We start from the raw sequence: 23,849 nt of genomic DNA on the forward strand, positions 1-23,849 counted from the left end.
TAATGGACACAAGTCTGTGACCTTCGGAGAACAATAAACCAATTGATTTCTGGATCAATCATTATCCGGAGTAAAGCTGACCTCGTAAAAATTGTAATCTAATGAAACCCTGCCAAAATGATGAGCGTCATCGGAATTGACGTCCAAATTTAAAACGCCTTTACGTTCTGTAATTGCGTAAATCTCCGCGCTGATATCATCGCTTTTTTATGGCTTTATAAATACTCGAGACGCCACCAGCTGATTGGTAAAACTCAAGGACGAAATCAAACATTGTTAACTTCTTTCATAATTCAAGAGAGAATAAAAGAAACAAAAACGGAGAAAATGGCTCAAAGAAGTTCTCAGGAAGGTTTTTTCGACGTTGAACTCAATGAATGAGAAACCGATATTAATTCTTGCTGTAAAAACCCGGTCATTGAATTTATTCAGAGGGTTTGTATTTTTATTCCGGAGTTAACTAGGGTTTTTGAGTATTCGCCCGCTGGGCATCGTATGTCGTCCACGTTTTAAACAGTGAATTGATCGAGAAAGCTGAGGAATTTCTTCCTCGGAAATCCCACCAGATCCTTAATCTATCTCCGTTCTACACCTTTTCTTTTTTTGCCTTTTTTATTCCTTCAAAATTCCAAGAGAACAAGCAAAATGGGAGAGAAGTCGAAAAAATCGAAAAAGTTGAAAATGGCGAATATGCGCATACAACTACAAGCAAATGAGCTCTTTGACAAAGGAGAGTATCAGAAAGCACTAGAAAAGGTCAGTTTGAGATTTGAGGGTGATTTGACATTTACAAGGAAATTGACTTCACAAGTCGTAGATTTGCATTTTTCAACGTTTTCCAAGATGTTTTGGACAAGCTATTATTAGCCTCAATTTACGGGGGTTCTTGTTGACACCGGCGTAATTATCTAGATATCAAGCTCATAAACTCTTATCCGATTTTTATCATTAAATAAAATCTTCAGCTCGATGAGATCGCTCCCGCCAACTGGATGGGAATTCATTTCTTCAATCAATCTCGATTTCATTTGAAAAATTCAAACAAAGATGGCGCCATCGAGTCGCTCAGAACTTTCGTGAACAAAGACAAAACATCCGCCATTGGATTCTTTCATCTTGCCACGCTGCTTTATCAACAAGGACAGTACAACGAGGCGGAGAAGAACTATGAAAAGGCATTCGATAGTTTGAGAGGGAACGAACTGGTGGATTACCGACCTCTGCAACTGGCTGTTACGCTAAGGGTGTCAGATGTGGCTTACAACCTTGCAGTCGCCGCGGTCAGGTAACTTTCTAACCAGTAATCCTTTTTCGAAAAGTGTTCTTGCTTGAAAACGCGGAAGGTTTTAAGAAAATGCTAACATAGAACAATTTTTCGACAACTAGACAACTTTGAGGATAACAAAGCGGTAATTTTATGAGTCTAGACATAAAATTTATTCACCAAATTGAATCTCCCTTGAGAGAATAAAGCTACGGTTTATGAAATAAAAAAGAGTCGTTTCTTTGGATAATCTGGCTCGATCTCTGCGCATTTGTGGTTGACCAAAATAACAGCGCGTTTAGCCGTGACAAGTGCTCATTAATCAGTTTCCTCAACGACTTCTCTTTAAGAAACGGCAGTTCCGAAAACTTTGTGAAATTCATCGAAATCGCCCTTGAAAACGCCGAAGAAATCGAGCGACATCGCGACATTCGCCACCTTGAAGCTCTGCGGGAATCGCCGTTAAATCAAATACCATTGACGAAATTCCCATTAATTGAAATTTCGCCATTTGCGGTTTTCCGTGTTTCGCAAAAGGTGAAGGCAAGTTTGAATTCGAATCCGATAAAGAAGGCGACTGCCAAGGCTGTTGGTGGAGATGGTGAAGCGGGATTTACTCCGGTCGCAGCGCCAGTGATTCCCAAACATTTTCGCGCCTCGGATATGACGGAGGCCCCCTTATCAGGTACGATAAAAATATTCACCAGGGAGCTTTACCAGGGATTCTCAGCAATATCACTTTTCAGCTTTATAAACTGATTTTAAGCTAAGCTACAAAGCGTGGCACGAAAAGAAACGGAGCGATCAATTAGCAAAGGTCGATCAACCTCTCCGTCAATTTCGGCGCTGCTCGCTCAATCTGGAATCACTTTACCGGGCGTAGACGCTGCTGGTCGCCGAGCTGGTATTACAGGAGCGGCGGGAATGAATTCGAGCCCCGCCCCGCCATCCCGGCCGCCTCCCCTAGCTCGGGAAAATTCTAGAGGCTCCAGTGGAGGAAAGCCTTCACCAAAACTCTCTCCAAAGAGTTCAAAGCTCGAATCGAGTTCACCCGTGACGAAATCAGCGAAATCCCTGGATTCAAGAGGCTCAAGTACTCAAAAACTCGACAAAGAAGCAAAGAAAACAACGCTTATGAATAATACTGTAGCTGACGGCAGTCCACTGGCGCGGAAAGAAGAGCTCAAAGCGCCGAGTGTTAAAAGTGTCAAGTCAGATAAAAGCAAGAAATCAAAGAAATCTTCTTCAAAGACGAAATTGTCCGATGAAAAATCAGCTCCGTTTCCGGAAGGCTCGGGCGATCAAAAAATTCAATGTAACGACAAAAAAGATGAGAAGCGATTGGAAGTCAAGATTCCACCAGAAAGGTAAAACGATTTCACTTGGATTTTCTACTGATCATCTTCTTATAGCAACGGTCTGAACGAAAGGGTGAGGCTTTGTGTCAATGTCCAGCTTGATCTCGACCTTGAGGTCGACCGAAATATCGACTTAGACTCGATTATGCTAAGAATAAGAGACAGAATTCACAGCATGGCTTCTGTTGTTAGTTCCAATTCAACATCTCCTTGCTTATTACACAATGGTAAATACAATTGCATAATGCAATTGCATAATTATTATGAAACTGAAGGTAATTTTGATTCTTAGATGAACCCGTAACGGATGAAGAACAGTTCAAGAAGACGCTCCAAGACACAAATGCTGTAAATTTAAAGCTCAAATGATCAAATCTTCAATGTTAGAATTTTGCCAAAATAAAATTTTGTTGATAATTGCATCTGTTTTCCAACGATATTCAAGACAACTGAGCCATTTTTTCGTAAGTTGTATTTTATTAAAAAAAAGCAAAAAAATAATGATGATGACAATAAAGATTTTCAAGGTACATGAACCAGACCATAATTTTCTTATCAAGAATGCATTTGGCTGAGTTACAATAATCACACTGTATGTTTTCATTGAATCTTCGTTAAAGTCAGTTCTTGGCGACCACCCATAAGTAAAGTTATAATGAACATAATTAGGTAAATATTAAAGAAAAATCAAAAAAAAAAATAAGAACTCTATAGATTAAAAAGAAAACAACTATAAATTATATAATATAATTTATATACATGCCAATTTCCAGTCGAGTTACGAATGAAAAAATCTCAGCATCCATCCAAGCCACGATCCTTCGCGTAGTATTCAAAATTTATCAAGAAGCATTGAGTCGATTATTTGTAAGGCAAACTCTAACAGACGTAAGATTCTTCATCAACGGGCCGGCGTATCTAGCGGTGTCGAGATTGTTTTGAATTATTTGTTTGGTCTCCTCATATTTCTGGGTATTTTGAACGAGTCTTTCGTCTTTGTCTAAAACATCCGCAAGTCTATTCAACTGCGTAGAATAAGAAACCATAAGCTCTCCAATTCGTTCCGTTATATCACCAAAACAAGGGAAAGAATCATTCAATTCAGTACCAAAAACGGGCTCGCTGAATCTGTCGCGCTCCAATGCGTTTTGATTTCTTTTAGCAAAATTGTTGCATTCATTAGCATTTCGGAGCAAGATTTCCATGTTATTCAAGTTTTCCAAATACGGGGTCATGAAAGTTCTACCGCCTTGTCCGCCAGTGTTGGTGATATGAATCACTGAGTTAGGGCCAAATCGAGGGATTTGAGAAAGCTTCTGGAAATCGTCGGTAAGTTCCGCCGCCATAAAGAAAAGGTGAAACGCATTGTTAAACTCCCAGTCCCGGTGAAGGGCGAAGCAAAGAACCAGCAGCTTCAAGTCTATAAATAATCAGTAATAAATCAAAATCTTTTCATAAGTTTGAAGATTTTCAATAAAAATTCTTGAGTAAAATCCGGGCAGCCCTATTTTTATTAGAAAATACGTTTGAAAACGCGCGAAAATACGCGAGTGAAGCCATGACGCGCTTTTTTAAGGCTACCTGGGTCGAGTTGGCCGTCTTTGAGGGTAAATTACTAACCTTTATTCCTAACAAAAGAAGCTTTGTAAGAGCTCATTCGATAGATCTATCCTAGATCTCGGATCGTGACAGAGCACTTTTTTCAATTTCAAAAAGATTTTTCAGAAAAAATGTCGTCAAAGTTGGCGTCTCGGCCTAAAATTGCAAACTTCAACGCTAAATTCAGGCGAAAATTTTCATTCGAAGTATTTTTTTCTTTTTGAAATTATAAAGTTTAAAGCCTCCTCTACAATCGTGACAGAGCAGAATTTTCGATTTCGAAGATGTTTTTATCAAAATTTTAAAAAGTATGGACTCTCCTTCGCGAATCTCGGATTTTTGCTCGGTAAGCGTCCATTTACCTCGATTTCGAAATGAATTTTATTTTCTCGGGCAATTTTAAGCGTCACCACGATGTTTACCAGGCCATAAGCTTTCATTCAAGCCCTTCATCAGAAAAATTGGAGATAAAAAATTTCTCACCCAAATTTGAGCTGTTAGCATTTCCTGTAGATTTTAAACTTTAAAGTGGTTTTGATGGTGAAAACGTTTAGATAGCTATAGGGTCATTATAGAGTTTTTTGTTCCTCAGAATCTGAAGAATCCGATTCTATGGTCAGAAAATGGTTTTAGGGGGTACCAAAACTCGACCTAGGTACCCTTAAGGTTGGCCAAGTTATTTCACCCTCTTCTTGATTTTAAACCCTGGAACACCATACATATTTGGAATCAGCGGAAAAAATCTAGAATCAAGACCTCTTTTGTTTCTTAAAAATCATTTCCGGTTGCGATTCTAGAACCGGAAATTTGTATAATTTTTAAGAAATGCATGCGTGTGACATATCAAATTAAAGCTTAGAAAATTTCTAGTCATTTAGAAACGGAATTCAACCGATTTGCGTACAAACTAACCCGAAAAAAATGAAGAAAATTTCAGTAATTTATGCCTCTTTTCATGATTTTACCGGTCGATCTGACCAGGGTTGAGACTGATTTTTCTAATGAATTGATTATGAAATGGGGTAAGAGGGATTCGCCTGCCCCCCAATCCGGCGGGCGACAAAAATGACCGGACCAAGCGGGTGACAAGCCAACACGGCCGAACTTCCCAACTCTGCGGGAAACAGCGAGGCTCAGTGGTTAATCGCTTATCTATCGAGGAAAATCATGATTAGAGGGTTGTTGCAACGGTCTAGCTTATCTGCACAAGGTTCACTTTTCGGAGGATCATGAGCATTTTTGCTCAAAAATTTTCAGGAAAGATGTGATTTATACTAATTCGACATTTGTAATCAAATTTTACCTTTGATCATGCGTCCAAAAAGCTGGACAGTTATTCCTAACTCAGTTATTGCTCATTGCGATTCATGCAGAACAGTTCACAGTCTGGCTGCTAACAGAGATCTGAAATGACTCAGAATTTTCTGGGCTTCAATATAGGTCACACTTTATTTGCAAAATTTCGCCAACTTCCGGCCCTAGAATAGTAACCGGAAGTAGTTTTTTAGAAAGGTCTTGATTCTAGATTTTTTCCGCTGATTCCAAATACGTATGGTGTTCCAGGATTAAAATCAAGAAGTGGGTGAAATAAATTGGCCAACCTTAAAAAAAGCGCGTCCATGAAGTCGTAGCGGTCTAGATTGACCTCGTGATATGGAATCCTAAGACGCGTTTTTTTAGGTTGCAATTCAATAACTTTAGACTTGAAGTGGTTGACGGCCCAAAATGGAGCTTACAAAAAAATCGCATCGCATTAGATTTGTTAATTTTACTAAATAATGAACGCGCACCTGTTTTCTTCAAAAGTTTTATAAAGAAGCTGTGTTAATTATAAAAAGAAAGACAGGTTACCCAGCAATTCGAACAAGATTTTACTCAAAAATACTTATTGAAAATAGTTTAAACCTTTTATCGTGAGTTCTGGGTCGTATGGAATTTTGATTCTGTTGTCGCTAACTGTTTTCATTTCAAAAAATAGCCTTCCACTTTTCTCCTTCAACAAACTATTATTTGGTTTGTTTGATTTAATTTTCTTGGCAGTGTCAGTATCAATAGCATCAACGAACTCAGCTTTACCAGTCTCTTCGAAATTATGATCAACGCCAAAGTCGATATCCACAGTCAGTAGGCTTTCGCTTACAAGAGTAAGAATAACCACATAGAGGTAGTCCAACACATGAAAAGCAAAGGTCACGTCAGCGTCAGATCTATTGACTTTGGCGTTGCCCGAGAACCGAGATTTCCCGGGCAATGCCACGCGAAAGCAAGAATGCTTGAGTTTTGAACCAGCAATCTTGACTAAAATATGTATAAATTTTGTATTTTCTTCATTGTCTTGACGTTTAATACAGTTTTTTTCCTCTTTTGTGGACCCCAATTTTGTGGGCATTTTCTTCATTTTAAGGGGTTTATGTGGGACACTTTTGCAAAGATGATGTTCCACTTTTGTGGACATTTTCCCTGGTGAAAAAAATTTAGAGGTAAAAACAGCGTATTTTTTCAAAAATCCTTTGTTTTTTCTAAGACAATGATGGCTTTTGAGGATCATTTAACCGACTTTAGTAAAATAAATAAGAAAGAAAATGCGTTTCAAGGATGAAATTTGCTATTTTTACGTAGAAACTAATGGGACCGAAAAATTTTAAGCCTCTACGGTGGGACATTTTTTTTGAGACTCTTGCCCACTTTTGTGGACATTTTTGAGAAAATTTGGGACAAAAAATGTCCACAAAAGAGGAAAATAACTGTATTTAAAAAAATTGCTTTCTGAAGGTTTGATCATTTGATTATTATAAACTTACATCGTAGAACATCATCTGCTACTGGCTCAACATCACAACCACCCTCATTTTTGCTAGACATTGCCCGGGCTAAAATTAGAAATTTTCTCTTTTAGATCTATTTGGGTCTGAGCTCGCGAGCGCGGAGCTCCGTTTATATGGAAGAAAAGGAAAATCGCGTGGCATTTCAAACACTCACAACCAATTACTAGCCTCGAGCAGAATAAGCGCAAATGCGCTAGTATTGATGCTTGTCAAAAAGGGATAAGAGGACTACTTGAAATTCAATAAAATTTTGATCAAGACCACTCCCGAATAAATAGTCATTTTTCCTAGAAAATCCCTTTTTACTAAAGAAAAAAGGGAAAGTTAGCAAATATTTGATAGCTTTGGGCGTAACATTGACTGGGCGTAGTACCCGGCGTACCATGTGAGTGACTATCAAAGAAGAACTCGACAAAGTTACTTCAAGAAAACAACTTGACCTCTAAAAAGGAAAGTTAAATGTGTTTGCACGTTTCACCTTTCATTATTTACATTAACACCTCATAATGTTTGATGATAATAGCAACTTGCAAAAAATAATTACAAGCATAAAATTGGCCTAAGATTCTTTACAAAACCACTTTGCGTATTAAATACGCGGTAATTTTGACATGTTAGCTAGCTGTATTTATAAAGATGGTGGAGCAATTGAGAAAAGGCGCTATCGCGCTTACTCCTTAAAACAAGCAGACATATTGACTGTATTCAAAAATGAAGAACTAGTTGTTTTATAAGTTTCTTCAAAAATTCAAAATGAAGTTTTTCATTTTTCTTTATTTCACAATTTTTTCTTTCGTCAAGGCCCAAATGTCTGAATCTTGGCTTCAGAAACTACTCAGAGATGCTGTCGAAACTTACTCAGGAATGATAGGAGACTATGCAGACTAAAAATCATTGTACAAATATTTTTTATGATTTAATCAATCTTATCTATTTGCTCAATTTAAGAGATGACGTCTAAGCAATTCATAAAATCTCAGTAAAGGGAAAATTTTATGAAGATAATCACTTGCTTATTTTTACGATTGGCGGAAACACTAAAAACAGATCACATACCTATGAGTGTTGCCTTGATCGTTATGAATATCAATTCAAATCCGTAAATATATGAACATTAATTCTTAAATGAATATGTTCCTAAATCATAGAAAGGCGTAGTTTATGAACGAAGACTGGGTGAAAAAATGGACCATCATTTTGGAGGTGAAAGAAGGAAACCCAAGTTAGCCCGTCTTATTTAACAGTCGTTTTTGAAAATAACTTCTAGCTCATCAGCGAAAAAGCCATGCACGCGTGTATCATGCTCTCATTATCTTCAACGCAGATATCACTATCAAAATTGACGTGAATACAGTAACCATGACACCAAATGTCTTCAAGACTGTATTGCAATCGCATTCAGATATTGTCTTTTCATTTATTTATCAGGTTCAGAAGGCTGCTGTATAAAAAATCCGCTTTCCCAAGTATAAAGTCCACTGGTTGTCTCCGTCGCGAATTTTGTCGAGTATGCAGCCGTGTTTTCAAATGTTTGACCGTTTATCGTCACTTTCGATGTAGGATCTTAATTGGTTCTGACAGCTCTATCAATATGTTATATGAAAAAATCAGTTTAGAAAAACTTTCAATAATCATTGTCGAAGTTTGAAACGCTGAAATAACTTTTACCTCTGCCGTGAGCTTTGAAAGCTTCTTCCTGTAGGTGAATATAGGATCGCTGGAAAATACTCGATCGTTGAACAAAGGTTCCAGCTATTCCGCGCTGCGAACTATATAAATCTAAACAATTATTATCCTACAATTCCGTTGTTCTACTTTTACCTTTCCCTTTCCTAGTTAGGACTCCTCCTGAGATAAGTAGATCGCCATTTGGTTTTCTGTAGTTCAAGTCTATAGCACTACTGTGAGAGCCAGCTCGAAGCATCGGATAATCAGAGGGCAAGACGACACTATGAAAGAGCCTTGGGGAGTTCGGTTTCTTATATTTCGGGACAGCTGTTTCGCCGAAAAGCTGCACTGTTGGAATCCAGCGCTTCTTCGCCTTGATCAAGTCTCGTCTGTCTCGAAGCAGAGGAATAGAATCGTTATAGTATGCTCCGTATCCAAAATATGCGAGTTTTTCTGGGTCTGGAGCGCAGAAACCAGCTTCAGTCTCTACGTTCCACGCAACAGTACTTTCTTCGAAATCAGTCAGATTCGCGGCGCCTTGATCAATTATTAGCTCTCTCATTTTCGCCTTTGGGCTGAAGCTTCTGTGGACCACAGTATAGTTGCTGAAGATTATCATATTTGAGAGACTGGCGATTCCATTTTGAAAGAAATACTCAGGCCTATGAATCGTCATGCCAGCAATAAGAACAGTATGAAAGGGCGGCAAATCTCCATGCGTTGATTCCAGTACTGGTAGAACTTCTGTAAGAGCTTCTGACATGCTCTCAACTGTGAGGGAACTTTTTGATTCTCGGATTGTATCGTAAATCTTTTGAATGTATTCTCTATCTGCCAGGGGTCCCATCACTTCGTCGATGTCTTCTGCGCTCGTCAAAGTTGCATCAACCAGCATTCTAACGTTTTTGCCATAGAGAGCAACTGCCACGCGGAATTCGAAATCAAGAAGGAGTGACATTCGCTTTTTATCGGATGAGTATACTGTCTTTTGATTTCAAAAATAAATGAGAAAATATATAACTTCCTAAAGCAAATTAAAAGCCTCCCTCGGGTGTTATAGAATCCGCTCTATCCAAGCCTGAAATATAAGCTGATATACAAATAATGGCAGAGTGTCGGCAAATGACTTCCCATATTTATCCATGTAAACGATAGACGCTACATCTACCAAAACGAAGAGAGATCTCTTCTCGCAAACTGTTAATAGGTTTAGCTTGTCGATCGCCTTTATGTTGAGTCTTGATAATGCGCCTTTATTCGTCTATGATTTCATAGCATCAGCCGTATTAGTATTTTGAACTCATGCCTGGGTTACATCGAAGTTATGGAGAATATGCCCCTAAAATGCGTCAGTTATAATTTCAAGGATTATATAAACCTGAGTTGTTCCCTTATTAAATGTCAGGTAGGCACGAAGCATGGTAATTGCGGACTCCTGTTTGACAGCATGGACCAGTTTATTTTGAGTTAAATCCCTCCAATCTTTAGAGCGGATTAGCAATCTTGTAAACTCACCTGAAACAAGTTTGCCTCGGAGACTAGGTAAGAATGACATAACAAAGGGTCTAACCGTCAAGGGAAAGGTTGACAAGGGTCGGTAAGAAAAGCACGAAGGTTGACGCAAAATGACGCAAATCTTAGACTCGCGGGCTAATTTGTTTTCCCAAACATGCATTCCCCTGAAGGAAGACGAATAACGTCAATTGCAGGTGATTATTTACGATAAAAAGGATGATTCTAGCCAGATAGACAATCACAAAATTATTTTTAACGATAACTAATTGATTTACGTAGACTAAGAGAGTCACGATATGACTGAGTTCTTTGTAAAGACTGAGTAGTAGTTTAAATTGTAGAATTTAGAAGTTTAATCATAAGATGAACGTCAAATGAAAGTGTCAGTTTCTCTTCAAAAGATATATTATCGGCTTGAATGACACAAAAGTCAAGTGCTTTTCAAGGCATTTTACGAATCCGTAACGACAAAGTCTCTGTCTTTCGTATGAATCCCCCTTGTAATTGGTGGTGCTGAGCATGCATTACAAGGTCCTTCTGCTTGAACATTTGAAAAAAGTATCAAGATTAAAAATTCTCGCATTTTTGAGGAAGTTTTGATTGCAAAGACTGCGCTTTCGTAATATTTGCTAAATGTGTCAGCCATTTTTCCGAGCAACTATTTATTTTACAGGGGTGTTAGTACAGGCAAAGAATGGCGATAATTGAATAGATAAGCAGAAAACTTCATAACATAAGAAAAGGCGAAACAGAATTTTAGAGAATTAGCTTTTTCCGTTTTCGCTTTTGAGCTGTAGGCTTTGTGTTACTGCGATCCTTTTTTGATCTTCTCTTCCTTGATTTTCATGAAGGCTTTGAGCATTCGGAGGTTTTTCGCGACAAATTCAGGCGAGTACTTTTCCAGCACTTCCTTGTCGAACTTCATTTCGTCGTCGTAATTGGTCTTGATGCGGAACTTTCCGTCAGGAAGCTCTTCCACAGTGAATTCAAGAGTCTTTTCTTTGGCGAGGTTGAAAAACATCATTTTCAAAAAGTCAATTTTGATATTTTTATTGAGGGTTTGGATGATTTTTCTTGTTTCTCGCATGGTTAGAAAAGCTGATTTTATAGAGCGAGTGGCGCTACAAAGCTGGTGATAAGGAAGTCGACAGACCTCCCTCTGACTCCTACCTTTTCATCTCGCGCGGAATTTCGGACCGTTCTCATCGACCATGTGAGAATTCAATGTTTTTGGAATCAGTATTTCTATCAAAGAAGCCAGGCGCCACTACGGATCTCGACTATCAGTAGGTCATTCTCACGATTTTGACGTCATGAACTCCTACTTTGGTTCATTTACATTAAAATGCTTGATTTGAATAACTTGAATTCAATTTTATTCGACAAGTAAATGCAGTAAACTAGTCGACCAGCACCCAAAATGAAACTTCGTCAAGTTCAATGTTCTGGGTCACATAAATTCCTCCTTGCAAAATCTCATTTGTGAAGTAATTCATCCAAATATTCGCTCTTCCGGGGAGATAAATTTGTCTCTGTCGTTGATTTCGCTCTGTTATTGGTGCGACGAGGTACTTTTCGCCAATTATAAACTGCTGGTTCTCCCTATAAATTGCGGGGGATAGAATTTCACTTTCTGAAGCTAGATAAGATGTCTTTTACTAGGGTCATTATACTGGCAAATATTTTGCTTTTTTTGTAGAATCAAATGAGCCTTTCCGGAGCAATTGGTAAAATATCAGAGCCGTTGATCAATTTTCTCCAAATATCTTCGTAAATTGGAGCAATGACATCATGATGAAAATCCGTCCAGTACTTACAGATCCTTCTTGTTTCCTCGGATTCATATTGCCAGGGTGCCAGAGAAAACTAATCACTTGACTATGATCATCAAACAAAAAAGGGTTGTCACTTCCAACCTTTCGGGATCCCGAATGTTTCGGGATTTCCCGAATGTTTCGGGATTACTCCCGAATCTTTCGGGATTTCCCGAACCTTTCGGGATCGCCCGAATCTTTCGGGAGTTTTGTTGAGGATAACGTTAAAAAAAAGTGGCATAAGTGCCTAATTAAAGCATTTCACTAATCAAAAAGATAACTCTATCTGCCTTCGTCGAATTCGATGGTCTAAGAAGGCCAGACCTTTTATAAATGTTGAATTTGTAGTCAAAGAGAATGTGTGCGCTCCGCGCCTGTTTTATAGAGAACTTTATGAGATATAGATCTATTTTTTCGAGTTAATTTTCCGCCTCCATTTGCTTCAATAAAGATGTACTTTGACGTTAATGTTTGGCTTTAAATATTTTCTTGGACAAAAATTATTGAAAATCATCCCCGAAAGGTTCGAAGACAAAAAGGCCCTTTTTTACTGCGAACGTTTCGGGAAATCCCGAAACATTCGGGATCCCGAAAGGTTGGAAGATTCAACCCAAAAAAAGCACCTGTATTGCTGGCATGAATGCAGTAAGCTCAATCCATCGAATGTAAAGTTCTTCTTCAGGGACATAAGTGCATCCAAAACACTCTTCATTCGCGTTTCCCCCAACCATATCCGGCAGAATATAGTGATAACCCAGCAGGGAAGCGGTTATAAGATGTGGAATGAGACTTTGGAGTCCATTTTCGGTTCCCCAAACTGAGTCTTTGTCCATCATTCGCAACTAGAAAAACAAAACTTTCAAATATATGCTTACAGCTCTTACCCAAAGAGGATGGTGTTGGCCTGCCCAAGAAGATCTGATCTCAACACTCTCATAAGAGCTTTTGCTGATGCTGTTTATGTAAGCTGATGTCCAGTCTACCGATCTTGAAACATTTCCGTTGGTAATAAAATCACTTGGCATGTAAGTCGTTTCTCCAGCGTCGAATTTGAACCCATCAAAATCATTACTCTCCATAAAGACTCGCAGATCAGAATGGAACGCATCAGAACATTCATCAGATGTAAAATCGACCATGCCACCAAGGCCATCCCACCATGGGATGATTTCGAAGACCTCACCATTTCTATCGATTCCTTTCACAAAGCAGTTATTATCGGAGAACTCGTCGAAATTAGTCGAAAAAATATTGATAAACGGTGTGATCCAAATGGTCACTCTGCTACCATATTCATGGATTCTACTGATCAGGTCGGTCATATTCGGAAATTTTTCTTTGTCGAAAGAATGATCGCTAAAACAAGTTTCAATAATTATCGAAAATGCATTGAAAATCTACCCGTAGTGCTCTTCGTAGCCATCATCAATCTCAAAATTACTGGGCAAGTATCCGTTTGAAACAATATCCTCAAAATACTCCAGGAGTTTATCCTGAGTAATATTTCTTTTAAAAATTGCCCACGTAGAGAAAATCGGCTTGTAGAGAATTTCCATATCCGGAAGACCAACTGGGCGAGAAGTCTCCGCGAGAAAGTTTTTTTGCAATTCAATGGCGGTATCTTTGATGGAGATTTTATAAAGAAGAGTTTCCATCGTTGGTCTTGGAGTTTTTCGAAGCTCAGAATTTTCGAAGTAGAAACTGAGGCAGAATTCATTTGCTTCTCGCACTTTAACTTCATTGACGAGAGGAATGATTCGATCTGGGTCGACTGAGATCGAATACGAACCAACAGCTGATTGAGTTATCCAGTAAGGATGAAGAATATTTCCATTTACTTCGCGCCACCGAGTGGTATCTTTGGGAGCAAAGGCGGCCTTGTGCATGATATCATATTCGGAAACTCCACCAGGCATGCTTTTATATGGTTAAAACGAATCTTAGAAAAAAACGAATAAGAATTCCTTTAGGATTACATTTTCGGTGCACGATCAAACTTGGTTAACCTTTTTGAATGATGTCGACCCTCCCCAAGTGTACGCATCGTGAGAAGGAATAAAACAATTCGTCACAATTGAATCTTCCCAAACTGCTTCTTTTTCTGATTTGAACTCGAAAGAAAAGTCGCTTTCTGACAGGCGGGTCACATGAGCAGATGATGTTCTAGTGCCATAAAGGTCAATGAAGGTGTAAGACGTCGTATTCCCATTCTGGACAATCTCAGGGTCAACGAACTGTTGAAAGTTTGTCAGGATCCTGAAGACACTGTTGTCCTTGTATCTTGCTTCAAATGTTATAAAATGGGTGACTGATTCAATCAGGTTGATTTCTGCTATCTCTTGTGATGATATCAGAGAGAAGAAATAAAAAAGAAAGATCATTTTTTAGAACTCAATACTTACCGGCTGCACTAAGAAATGCGATTGCAAATAGATTTGCATGGCAGTAAAAACGAGCAAAGATTAACTCCCTTGATTTTTCTGTCCCTACAAGCGGAATCAGCAATAACCAGTTTTCTCCCCAAAATAAGCTCATCAAATATGTTTTTATAAGAAATGGTAGGAATGTTTACGCGCCTTCATTTACCTCAGATGTTTGTCATTATCATTATCGTTTCCATCGATACCGAAATCTCAAGAAGAAAACAAAATGCATTTATTGGGCTAACCGGAACAAATTTAACTCACATTCAGAATTCTAAAGTCTGACTTTCAGACTCTATTTTAACCATGGAAAGAGTTTCAAAAACGAAATAAAAAGATTAAATTGAATATAAAAAGAGAACTCTCTAAAGCTGCTCCAATAGTTCCAGTTCAGGTTCCTCCTGATCCTAATCAAATTCAGCCTCCAGCTCAACCTATTCAAGTCCAACCAGTCGTTCCTCCTGTTCAAGTTCAATCAGGAACTGTTCCTATTCAACCAGTTCCTGCACCGGCCCCTGTCCCTGTTCAGCAACCCCCGTATTACCAGCAGGTTATAAAAATGCTTATTTCTGGTCATTGATTTTATTGAAGCCTCAACTGGTTCAACCGACTCCAACTCAGGCTCAACCAGGGCAAATACCGGTCACTGCTCAACCACCGCCGTATACTCCACAGGTGTGTTCAGTAAACCTAGAAGCTAGATTCTATCCTACAGTGAAACCCCAACTTAAGGCCACTTTTTGGATGACAGCTAATTTGAAAAGTGGCCTTAAGTTGGGTGATTCTCCAACTAAGTTGGATGACGCTAAAATTTTTCTATTTCTGGAGCAAGGGACTGAATCTGGCCTCGGAATCCTGTACACAGGAACAGGGATTTTATTTTTGGCCCATCTGCGAAACAGGAAACAGGATAGGATAAAAAACACAGGAACAGGTCCTGTTTTATGTTTCACAGGCTTTGCAGGCCCGTAAACTCAAATTTCACGGTTTTAATTTTTCCTTGATGAATCAAAATTTAGAATTTTTTTCTCGTTATTATCATGTCTACAGACAGTTACAACTATAAAAGCTTCTTTATAACACATTTGAAAGAAATTCCAAGAAAATTTTTACGAAAAATATCTTATCCTTCCGATTTCTCGCCTGTTTTCCTGCGATTTACTTACGGTGAATAAAAATTGAAAAAATGTGGCCTAAAGTTGGATTTTTTTTGGATGACAGATTTCGGGGGTTTTTCAAAAAAGTGGCCTTAAGTTGCTGGGCCTTAAGTTGGGGTTTCACTGTATTTATGTTTATAGCCTGCTCAAAATCAGAGTCAAGTTGCTCAATATCCCCCGCCAGCTCAACCAGCCCCTGGTGCTCCGCCACCAACAAATTACAACAACCAACAAACAACGCAGCAAATAAATGTTCACCTTCCACCAGCGGCAGCTCCTGCTCCACCTCCAGTTGTGCCAGTATTAACTCAACCCGTCGGCTTTATGCAAGGACGATGGACAAGAAGCATGGGAAGCGTTTGTTGCGATGGCAAAACATGCTATGCTATTTTGTAAGCCTAACTTTCATCAAAAATTCTAACGCGTAATTATAAGTTGCACGCCCTGTGCACGAGGAGAGTCCTCAGAAAAGATGGGAGGGGGCTACTGCTTTGGCTTCATTATGCAATTGTTCTGCCCCTGCATTTCATGCTGCATGCTCTGTGACGAGCGGAATCGAATTCGCGCAAGATATCACATCCCTGACACTGACTGCTGCTGCACTTGCTGCGCAGTTTGCTGGTGCGAGCCCTGTGTCCTGTCGCAACATCTATATCAGCTGGAAGGTATCCGATTCTTCTGACAATAATATAAATATTGTCAATAAACAAAGCGCTTTGAATTAGTATTTTTTTATTTTTTTTTTGTACTTTTTAAATCTCTGAGGCAGTAAGAAATTATACAATCATAAGTAAGAAGGCAGTGCGATTGTTTTAAAATATAAACAGAAAGATATGGTATTTGCAGCCTTAATTTTACACAATTTAGTCCTCTTCCTCAGTTTCGTAGTCGCTTTCTTCATCGATGATCACTTCGTTGGTCGATTGCACGACTTGCGAGCCCTGATGAAATTTGACGTTGTTTTTGTTCTCGCAAGGATGTTTCCATTCGGTGTATCCGGCAAGCATCACTTTGTGGAGACGTTCCTTCCAGTTTGGTAGGCCATCATCAGAAGAGGGCATTGGCCAGATTTTCTTTCTTCTGAGGACTTTTCTGATTTGGTCGCTGTCAATTCCAACCAGGTTCTCTAAAAGCATAAATAAGCATGAGTATTTTATAAAGAAAAGTTTACCTTGTCCTTCGGCAGACCAGCAAGTATCATCAACTTTCCACTTTATCCAAATGCGATGATGATCGTCGGACTTGATGTAGAATTCAGTTTTCTTTTGTCCAGTCGATGTCGTGATCTGCTTCTGACCCCATTCAAGGAAAATCGGCCCGAGATACTAAATAAACAAGTTAAAAAAATAACTAAAAACAAAATCTTACCTCAACTTCCCACTCGATTTCGGGATCATGATCCCAGATTGGAGCGTCGTCTTGAAATGATGGCTTCTCACTTTCACGAGATTGTTTTATTGCCGGCTTCATGGGTGTTTTCTTAGGTCGTTTCTCTTCTTTGCGGCGTTGCTGCTTGCTCTGTCTTCGTTCTTTTAAGTAGTTCTTGGATTTCTCTTGATTCTGACGGAAGCGGTGTTCCTGCTCCAGTAATTGTTGTTTTCTCTCCTCCAGTGCCTTCCGTTTCATCTCCTTTTGCTTTTGGACTCGTCGTTCTTGCTCTCTTTGTTCTTCCTCCCTTCGTCGTCGCTCCTTTCGCTCTTGCTTCAACCTCATCTTTTCTTCCAGCGCAGCTGAAGAAAGAACTTGATGATGTTTCGTCTTGCTCTTCTTTCGTTCTTTGGGATCACTTTCTTCCAATTTGCGTTTCTTTGTCTTCAGTGGCATTGGGTTAAAAAGGTCAATCATCTTGAACTTGTTTTGGCTTGTGGGTTTCATTTCGAAATGCTGTATTTTTATGCGTTTGTGATTTTATGGGTAGTGATTTGATTTCCCCTCCAGCCAATTTTATGCCTTTCCTGGGGCGCCTCTAGGGGCGGTCTAATGCGCGCGAAATTTGGTTTGTCCCCCAGCGTGGAAACCAGCGCAGCGGGATATTTTCTCTCACCACCTGGCAGGATACGAACGCTTAGTTTACCTTCCTCTCGTTATGATTCTTTTACAGGCCATATCTGTCAAAAGTTGACGAGCGCAGAATTGAAACTGCTGCACATGTCTCAGGCACTTGTAAGACAACTTCAAATTTGAAAAAAGAATCAGAAGAGCTCTCGAAGAGTTTTTTACGCTAATCACTTCTCTTGATTGTCATTTTTTCAAACCAAAAGCAGTGTACGAAATAACAAAAGTATTATGCCCACAGCAACTTTTTATATCTTGACTTGTCCCAAAAAAAGGAGGACATTTGTCTGGATGCATTGTGAACCAGTGAGGCGCAAAAGCCTTATTGCCTATACGATAAGCAAACTGCTTTTTACTAATAATAACAATGAAATCTGGGATCATATTAGCACTAAGCTCAAGGCTGAACTTTGCATGAACTTGATCAATCCCTAATTTGGCATTTTACGGCACTCGGCAGTTACGTTCAAGATTTTCCCTTTTTGGCAAAATTTCTCCCCCATCTATTTTCGAAATTTCCAGCAGCCGGGCGGGTGGCTTCAGATCTTTGCATGGGACCGAAATCGAAGTTCTGCCAAATGGTTGGTAACTAGACAGGTGTTCAAGCCAAACGTATCCACAAAATACGCAGATGCTTTCCAACTGCCAGATAGAAATACTCCGCAGCCATAAATATTCAAAATTTATTGGAAATAAATAAGTGGGCATCAGGTAGTTGACAGTTTATGTACAGTAGAATTCTATAATTGATGTGATGGACATTTTGTCAAGAATGGAGATGTTTTTTTCAAACGATTCGTTTGATTGAGGACGATTTTGCCTCAGCTGTGAGAGAAGTCGAGTTCGTGTTCATACTATTGCAGTGATTGATGCTACGAGAGAGTTCATTCTACTATCTCATGCGAATCAAGTCTGATGGAATCAACAACGATTGTTCTCGTTGATGCTCGTCTAAGGGTATCTCAAGGATTCTCGAGAATTCCTTCTCAAATATAAGCACAAATCGGTTGATATAAATTAAAATGATTTTAGGTGTTTGATTCTCGGACTGAATTTCGTTCGAGTCCGAGCGATGTAAGCTCAGTGTCGTTCTGTGAACTCATCCTACTGTTGACTATTAACTGTGGTGCTTGAGCTGGCGGTGTAAGAAGTTTCTGTTTCTCCGACTTTTGCCTCAGCCAGAAGGACTTGCCCCCCGAAAAACCATCTCGGAAGGGGCGAAGCGTGAAGGCGTAAAGAATGGGATTTAGCGCCGAGTTCGAATATGCTAAAAAGGTCGCGTGAGTGAACTCGTCTTCCTTTGATCTTTACCGAGAAAGATTGCATACGGCATGGCTTTGCGAAAAAACCCATGCGCGCTATCGCTCATGTAAATTACGTCGAGAAATCCACCTAACGCCGACTGAAGCGACAAAGCCTGGAACGGCAACCAGCTAAATATGGATAGTGTTAAGCTCGAACTTGAAAGACTGAGAATCTCACCAAATTATAAAAGTAAGCACGATGAGAAATGCCAGTTTAGTTGCGCGGGATTTCCCATCTTTGCTGCCGATTAGCTTCCATTGAACAGTGTAAAGTATGGCGGCATACGAATAGAGGATGATGCAGATCGGCCCAAAGAAGCCGAAGACACATTTTGTCAACTCGTACATCCCCATCTGAAAGAATCGTTGATTGACAGCATCGACAAATTGACTTTGTCAATGTTCGTCATTACAGTTTGAATTAATGATAACTGAACCAATCTTACCAAATTGTACCAGCGCGTGATCGATTCCTCCGAGCTAGAATTCTTTGGGAAGCTCATGCCGCAAATCGTATGATTGAACATTGGCCACGTGTCTGTTGAATAAATCGCTTCCGGAAGAGCCATGGCAAGTGAGGAGCACCAGATTGCAATGCTTGTTACAAAAATTCCTCTTGCTTTTCGAATCCACAGAGAGGACGTCGGTCTTGTTACTGCTATCATTCGATCGACAGACAATGCGGTTAGGAAGAAAATCGAGCTAGGGAGAAGATATTAATTGCTTATTGTCAGATATTGCATCTTTTAGGTCTTTAAATCTGCAATAACGACAACAAAAAGTCATACTCTACTACCTATAGACGTTATTTACTGTGATATAGTACCTGTACATATTGACCTTGGAGACAAAACGACATATTTTGCACCAGTATGTCCCAAAAATCCAGACGTGTTTGTGGAAATAATCGACAGCTAAATGCATTTTAAGGTCTCTTGCTGTCTTATTAAACGCCAAAAAATCACGCAAAATAGCAGCTTGGAAAATATCCTGTCTTTCTGTGGATTCTTTTCACAAATTCAGAATGAGAACATAGCTTACCAAAGAATGGAAGGGTGCAGACAAATATCAAATCTGTTATTGCCAAGTGCCAAATATATTTGTTACTTTCGCTTTGCTTTTGTGGGGGATGCCGAGCGATGTTAGAGGAGAAAACTTGCTAGCGAACATTTAAAAAGCATCCGAGAATCTCAAGTGCTTCCTTGTTCTCTATTTGCCAAGTTGTTTAACAACATCTACTTGAAATCCCTTTCCTGGCGTAATTTCTTATTACTTTTGAAACCATAAATAACAATAATGTTTCCAACAGCTCCAACAGTAAAGATAATCATATACAGCGCTCCGACAAGATTGAAGAACCTAAAGAACTGTTAGCTTTCTTCTTTTTAAATTTCTCTATACAGTGTGTTGTTGTAAAGCGGTTCAATCATGTTTGAGCATGGAAAAACGGGGAGTCAGAGCTGATCAGCTATGTTTCTTCTGACAGGTTGAAAGAAATCAGATTATCTCTTGATTAGCCCTATTCTACTTGTTCGCTTGTCCGTTTGACAAAGCGCAGAATGTCGGCGGAATTATAAATCAAAATGCTCTGCCACTCAAAATTATCATCACAAAAGTAGTTGTGCCGCCATTAAAATTCTAATTCAGCCCCCTCTCTTATGTCGAAGATCGACGGCATCACTGATTAGCCTGTCATCTCGAACCTTTCTAATAATAATACTTAAACTCGACGCTACGTAAACTGGCTATTTTTGAGGGCAAAAATTCTATTTATACTCTTTGCAACTGAATAAAATATAGAATAAACGAAAGATGCCTCTTTTGAGCTGATTAATGCATCATATTAGCATGAACTAGATATGAATTCGGAGTATTTCTGACGTAGCTTTATACTGCTAACCAGGTTAATTACTGTATGTTGCAGGCTAACAGTCTCTCAAAGGCGGGGAAATAAAAGATAATCCGGGTCAGTTTTCGCAAGTAAAATCATACGATAAGAAATCAAGGCTAAAGAAGAGGTAAACTTGATTTCTCTCCGAAAATGAAAGTGAGGTTTGAGGGTGGAAAACTTGACGGCAACGAAAAAACTGGGACAATAAGTAATTATTATTAACGAAGACGCCTGTCAGCCGCGATGTTCTCAATGTGTCAAGTTTATCAAAACAATAATTATTCAGTTAATTAATAAACTTGCTCGTTAATGATGATCTTAGAAATCGACTTGTTCAAATTCGACTTACCATTCAGGGTGGAGCTTTTGAAACGTCTTTGTTGTTGAATTCTGAAGTTCTCCGTCAATTTCAGTCATCGAGCAGTCGTCATTCTGAACATGCACTTAGTTTTATTAAATCACTTTTCTCGCACGGTCAAGCCTGGAAGTGGCACGAGCATAATTTGATATCAAGGAGGACAATCCCCAGACAAAAGCGCGCGTCTGGATTTCAAAAACATCTCCTGTCAAGCGGAGAGGGAAATCTACCCTTGTCACTCATAAAAGCCCTTTTCAAAAGAACAGCTTCAAGCCCAGTTTAATCTTTTGTGTCCAAAAGCATCACTGTATTTTGGTATAAAATATTTAATCACTGTTGGACAAAAAAGACCTTCAAAAATATGTTTTCACGTGGCAAAAAAATTGATTGGAGTTCGTAAAATTTCACCATGAAAATTCCTCATTTATGAATTAGCGATTATCCAATATAACGGATTTTACCCGTAAAAATGGGGATTTCATAAGAGTAAAATACGAACATGGCAATATTCATCCATCTTAGTCCCCGTTCCGTCGACTTCAAAATCGAGCAGCTGAACGTATGTCTCTAGTCTGTTGAGAGTTATCACTCGCATTTGAAATCGGTTTCTCACTGTATCGAATAAAAAATTAATTTTTAATGAAGCCAGCGCGAACAAGAATTCGCAAACAAGCACGCGTTCACATAACCAGCTATGATATTTGATGCATTTGGGGACTCTGCGCAGTCGACCCTTTTTTAATTTGAATTTCACGCGGATCGCTGCTTGGGCAGCCATCAGAGCTCTCTGAGCTATTAACTTTATGCATTTTAAATAAGACAATAATTCCTTGTGTATCCACAGGCTCTCTTTCTCGCGCATCAGATCAAAGAGCGAATTAATTATTTTCGACTTCCAGCTTCTTTTTTGGGGCGCAAGTTGTCTCGCAAAGGGTTGAGCTGTTTTTCTTGGCGAACTTATTGCGTTAATTTTTAGTGAAATTCAAATTGCAAATAAAACAGTTCAAATTTGAGTCATTTTAATAAAAATCACGGACCAAGACTTCTGCAGCCTTCTCTAATAATAAAATCTGGATTTATTCCAATCAAACGTAGGCCAATCAGAATTGGCACTTTTTATGTAACTTCTAAAACTGTGGGAAAGAAATTGAAAAGACACGGCCAATGAAGCTCTCAGGCTTTCCTCGTGCATCACAAAAGTTGACTTGTCCAATTAGTTAATCCAAAAATAAGGAACTCAAGGGAATGATAACTCTTTCGCATAAAAAAAAACTCAGCATCTCATTAGGTTAAAAACTTCCTCTTCAAAGTGTCTGTAGGTTTTGAGCAGACAATGGCTTATCCTCGGTCATTTTCGTGGATAAAAGAGCTGTTTATTTGAACGCAAAATTGAAGGACTTTTTGAAGGTCAATAAGAGTCTCTTTAATTGACGGCTCTAACCGTTCATCGCTGAAGCAATTCCCGGAGTCTCATGATCGCAAATAAAGTTATAATTTATAACTTATAAACAAGCTAAAGGGGTAAGCTGAAGGATTTAACTAAGGGTTAACTTTACCATCATTGCACACGGATTCGGATGCGCCATTCTGTCTCTTATTTTCTTATTTTGGAAATCTGTTTTCGTGTCTCGTTGAAATGGTAGTTTATATTTTCAGAAAAAAGGGGATGATCAATTTTAATAGGATTAGGGAGAAAGAGGAACGAAATCTATTTCCTGAGTAGAAATAAATTCGATCGAACTGTCTAATTTGGAGCAGTCCGTAAATGTTAATGTTCCACCTTTTCGCCCTGTTCGGTCCCGGACTCACATGGCAAATGACTGGGTGATACTGTAAGCCCATCAAATATTTAAAAGGGGAAAGTACTGAACTTGCTTGAACAGAATTTAAAAGATATTTTGGCCTGATTTCGATGAAGAAACCATGATCGAAAATTGTAATGGAAGTTCATTAAAATTATTGGCTGTCTTAGAGACAGAACGCTGTAAGCATAACGTGGAATCACGTGCTATTGAAGATCCTTCCAGAATCTGAAAATTTAATTATTCACATGACTCTGTTTTTTGAACAACCCGTTTGGCAATAAACCAAAGTTAACTCGATAAAAACCATGGGACCAATTGCTGCATCATTCTCTTTGGAAAAATTTTCAAGGAACTCGTGTTTTCCCTAACTTACCGTTCTACAGCTCTTTTAATTTCTTCTTTTTACCCTGAACTTAGCGATCTCCCCTTTCTTTTTGCGACTTCCTGGTTGACTTCACTCTCTTTTCATTGAAAAATCAGTAAAGCTCCTCTTTGTACTATTTTTCTCGCTGGCGAATCTCGATCACGGCTTTAGAATTTGTGTTTGCGGCTGGCAATAAACTTCCAGTAACCACCGATCGGCAAATATTGACGCCCCTGGTTTGAAATTCTCTAGCTCTAGTTTTCAGTAACCATCTGTTTTAGAGAGCTTTCGAAACAATCAATTTAGAACATTTTAACGTAAAAAATGTTTCAGAGGTTTCAGAGGAAGTTTTTTCTCATAGCTTGCCTTTAGGTCATGCTGCTTGATCTGCAAAAAAGGGATGAAAAAGTTAACCTTGGTCACGATGCTTTGATGGTGGATCTATCTGA

General features: G+C 39.0%; 8 protein-coding genes across 8 annotated transcripts in view; 3 read left to right on the forward strand and 5 right to left on the reverse strand.

The window, feature by feature from the left end:
* Positions 1-23,849, forward strand: part of LOC145705589 (uncharacterized) — an 84,371-nt gene that overhangs the window by 39,911 nt on the left and 20,611 nt on the right. The gene's annotated exons all lie outside the window — the stretch shown is intronic.
* LOC145705722 (uncharacterized) lies at positions 411-3,030 on the forward strand. Its single transcript, XM_081783205.1, has 6 exons — positions 411-756; positions 966-1,285; positions 1,615-1,949; positions 2,031-2,631; positions 2,677-2,849; positions 2,915-3,030. Exons 1-6 carry the CDS (start codon positions 646-648, stop codon positions 2,989-2,991), a joined length of 1,617 nt encoding a protein of 538 aa, XP_081639331.1. The 5' UTR covers positions 411-645; the 3' UTR covers positions 2,992-3,030.
* On the reverse strand, positions 3,109-7,111 carry LOC145705723 (uncharacterized). Its single transcript, XM_081783206.1, has 3 exons — positions 7,023-7,111; positions 6,127-6,519; positions 3,109-4,042 (listed from the first exon to the last, which is right to left on the reverse strand). The coding sequence occupies exons 1-3, from the start codon at positions 7,081-7,083 to the stop codon at positions 3,465-3,467; spliced, it is 1,032 nt and encodes a 343-aa protein (XP_081639332.1). The 5' UTR covers positions 7,084-7,111; the 3' UTR covers positions 3,109-3,464.
* On the reverse strand, positions 8,464-9,654 carry LOC145701726 (uncharacterized). The gene is made up of 3 exons (XM_081778943.1): positions 8,868-9,654; positions 8,715-8,825; positions 8,464-8,609 (listed from the first exon to the last, which is right to left on the reverse strand). Exons 1-3 carry the CDS (start codon positions 9,607-9,609, stop codon positions 8,464-8,466), a joined length of 999 nt encoding a protein of 332 aa, XP_081635069.1. The 5' UTR covers positions 9,610-9,654.
* Positions 11,598-13,959, reverse strand: LOC145701728 (alpha-galactosidase MYORG-like). The gene is made up of 5 exons (XM_081778944.1): positions 13,445-13,959; positions 12,928-13,399; positions 12,667-12,885; positions 11,952-12,095; positions 11,598-11,881 (listed from the first exon to the last, which is right to left on the reverse strand). The coding sequence occupies exons 1-5, from the start codon at positions 13,957-13,959 to the stop codon at positions 11,630-11,632; spliced, it is 1,602 nt and encodes a 533-aa protein (XP_081635070.1). The 3' UTR covers positions 11,598-11,629.
* Positions 14,344-16,305, forward strand: LOC145701729 (uncharacterized). The gene is made up of 5 exons (XM_081778945.1): positions 14,344-14,347; positions 14,838-15,016; positions 15,058-15,141; positions 15,765-16,015; positions 16,059-16,305. The coding sequence occupies exons 1-5, from the start codon at positions 14,344-14,346 to the stop codon at positions 16,303-16,305; spliced, it is 765 nt and encodes a 254-aa protein (XP_081635071.1).
* Positions 16,375-17,526, reverse strand: LOC145703496 (uncharacterized). Its single transcript, XM_081780860.1, has 3 exons — positions 16,992-17,526; positions 16,795-16,948; positions 16,375-16,749 (listed from the first exon to the last, which is right to left on the reverse strand). Exons 1-3 carry the CDS (start codon positions 17,496-17,498, stop codon positions 16,487-16,489), a joined length of 924 nt encoding a protein of 307 aa, XP_081636986.1. The 5' UTR covers positions 17,499-17,526; the 3' UTR covers positions 16,375-16,486.
* Positions 18,354-23,717, reverse strand: LOC145703187 (apelin receptor A-like). The gene is made up of 9 exons (XM_081780511.1): positions 23,410-23,717; positions 21,223-21,305; positions 20,236-20,341; positions 20,024-20,099; positions 19,809-19,896; positions 19,429-19,684; positions 19,161-19,336; positions 18,990-19,111; positions 18,354-18,945 (listed from the first exon to the last, which is right to left on the reverse strand). Exons 2-9 carry the CDS (start codon positions 21,288-21,290, stop codon positions 18,707-18,709), a joined length of 1,131 nt encoding a protein of 376 aa, XP_081636637.1. The 5' UTR covers positions 21,291-21,305; positions 23,410-23,717; the 3' UTR covers positions 18,354-18,706.

The sequence above is a fragment of the Oikopleura dioica genome, chromosome PAR (genome assembly GCF_907165135.1).
Source record: "Oikopleura dioica chromosome PAR, OKI2018_I68_1.0, whole genome shotgun sequence".
In the NCBI taxonomy this organism is placed as follows: Eukaryota; Metazoa; Chordata; class Appendicularia; order Copelata; family Oikopleuridae; genus Oikopleura; species Oikopleura dioica.

What these genes read in the sequence shown, in the direction of transcription:
- LOC145705722 (XM_081783205.1), top strand. Translation starts at nt 646, where the DNA reads ATGGGAGAGAAGTCGAAAAAATCGAAAAAGTTGAAAATGGCGAATATG. An exon ending in ATCAGAAAGCACTAGAAAAG is followed by an intron (nt 757 to 965) that starts GTCAGTTTGAGA and finishes TAAAATCTTCAG; the next exon opens with CTCGATGAGATCGCTCCCGC. An exon ending in GACGGAGGCCCCCTTATCAG is followed by an intron (nt 1,950 to 2,030) that starts GTACGATAAAAA and finishes ACTGATTTTAAG; the next exon opens with CTAAGCTACAAAGCGTGGCA.
- LOC145705723 (XM_081783206.1), bottom strand. Translation starts at nt 7,083, where the DNA reads ATGTCTAGCAAAAATGAGGGTGGTTGTGATGTTGAGCCAGTAGCAGAT. An exon ending in AGCAGATGATGTTCTACGAT is followed by an intron (nt 6,520 to 7,022) that starts GTAAGTTTATAA and finishes TACATATTTTAG; the next exon opens with TCAAGATTGCTGGTTCAAAA. An exon ending in CCCAGAACTCACGATAAAAG is followed by an intron (nt 4,043 to 6,126) that starts GTTTAAACTATT and finishes GATTATTTATAG; the next exon opens with ACTTGAAGCTGCTGGTTCTT.
- LOC145701726 (XM_081778943.1), bottom strand. Translation starts at nt 9,609, where the DNA reads ATGCTGGTTGATGCAACTTTGACGAGCGCAGAAGACATCGACGAAGTG. An exon ending in CCTAACTAGGAAAGGGAAAG is followed by an intron (nt 8,826 to 8,867) that starts GTAAAAGTAGAA and finishes ATAATTGTTTAG; the next exon opens with ATTTATATAGTTCGCAGCGC. An exon ending in TTTCAAAGCTCACGGCAGAG is followed by an intron (nt 8,610 to 8,714) that starts GTAAAAGTTATT and finishes GAACCAATTAAG; the next exon opens with ATCCTACATCGAAAGTGACG.
- LOC145701728 (XM_081778944.1), bottom strand. Translation starts at nt 13,959, where the DNA reads ATGCCTGGTGGAGTTTCCGAATATGATATCATGCACAAGGCCGCCTTT. An exon ending in GGCTACGAAGAGCACTACGG is followed by an intron (nt 13,400 to 13,444) that starts GTAGATTTTCAA and finishes AACTTGTTTTAG; the next exon opens with CGATCATTCTTTCGACAAAG. An exon ending in GCCAACACCATCCTCTTTGG is followed by an intron (nt 12,886 to 12,927) that starts GTAAGAGCTGTA and finishes TTGTTTTTCTAG; the next exon opens with TTGCGAATGATGGACAAAGA.
- LOC145701729 (XM_081778945.1), top strand. An exon ending in AACCCCCGTATTACCAGCAG is followed by an intron (nt 15,017 to 15,057) that starts GTTATAAAAATG and finishes ATTTTATTGAAG; the next exon opens with CCTCAACTGGTTCAACCGAC. An exon ending in AAAACATGCTATGCTATTTT is followed by an intron (nt 16,016 to 16,058) that starts GTAAGCCTAACT and finishes CGTAATTATAAG; the next exon opens with TTGCACGCCCTGTGCACGAG.
- LOC145703496 (XM_081780860.1), bottom strand. Translation starts at nt 17,498, where the DNA reads ATGAAACCCACAAGCCAAAACAAGTTCAAGATGATTGACCTTTTTAAC. An exon ending in AAATCGAGTGGGAAGTTGAG is followed by an intron (nt 16,949 to 16,991) that starts GTAAGATTTTGT and finishes TTGTTTATTTAG; the next exon opens with TATCTCGGGCCGATTTTCCT. An exon ending in CTGGTCTGCCGAAGGACAAG is followed by an intron (nt 16,750 to 16,794) that starts GTAAACTTTTCT and finishes TTATGCTTTTAG; the next exon opens with AGAACCTGGTTGGAATTGAC.
- LOC145703187 (XM_081780511.1), bottom strand. Translation starts at nt 21,290, where the DNA reads ATGACTGAAATTGACGGAGAACTTCAGAATTCAACAACAAAGACGTTT. An exon ending in CAAAAGCTCCACCCTGAATG is followed by an intron (nt 20,342 to 21,222) that starts GTAAGTCGAATT and finishes ACAGTTCTTTAG; the next exon opens with GTTCTTCAATCTTGTCGGAG. An exon ending in TCACGCGCTGGTACAATTTG is followed by an intron (nt 19,337 to 19,428) that starts GTAAGATTGGTT and finishes CGATTCTTTCAG; the next exon opens with ATGGGGATGTACGAGTTGAC.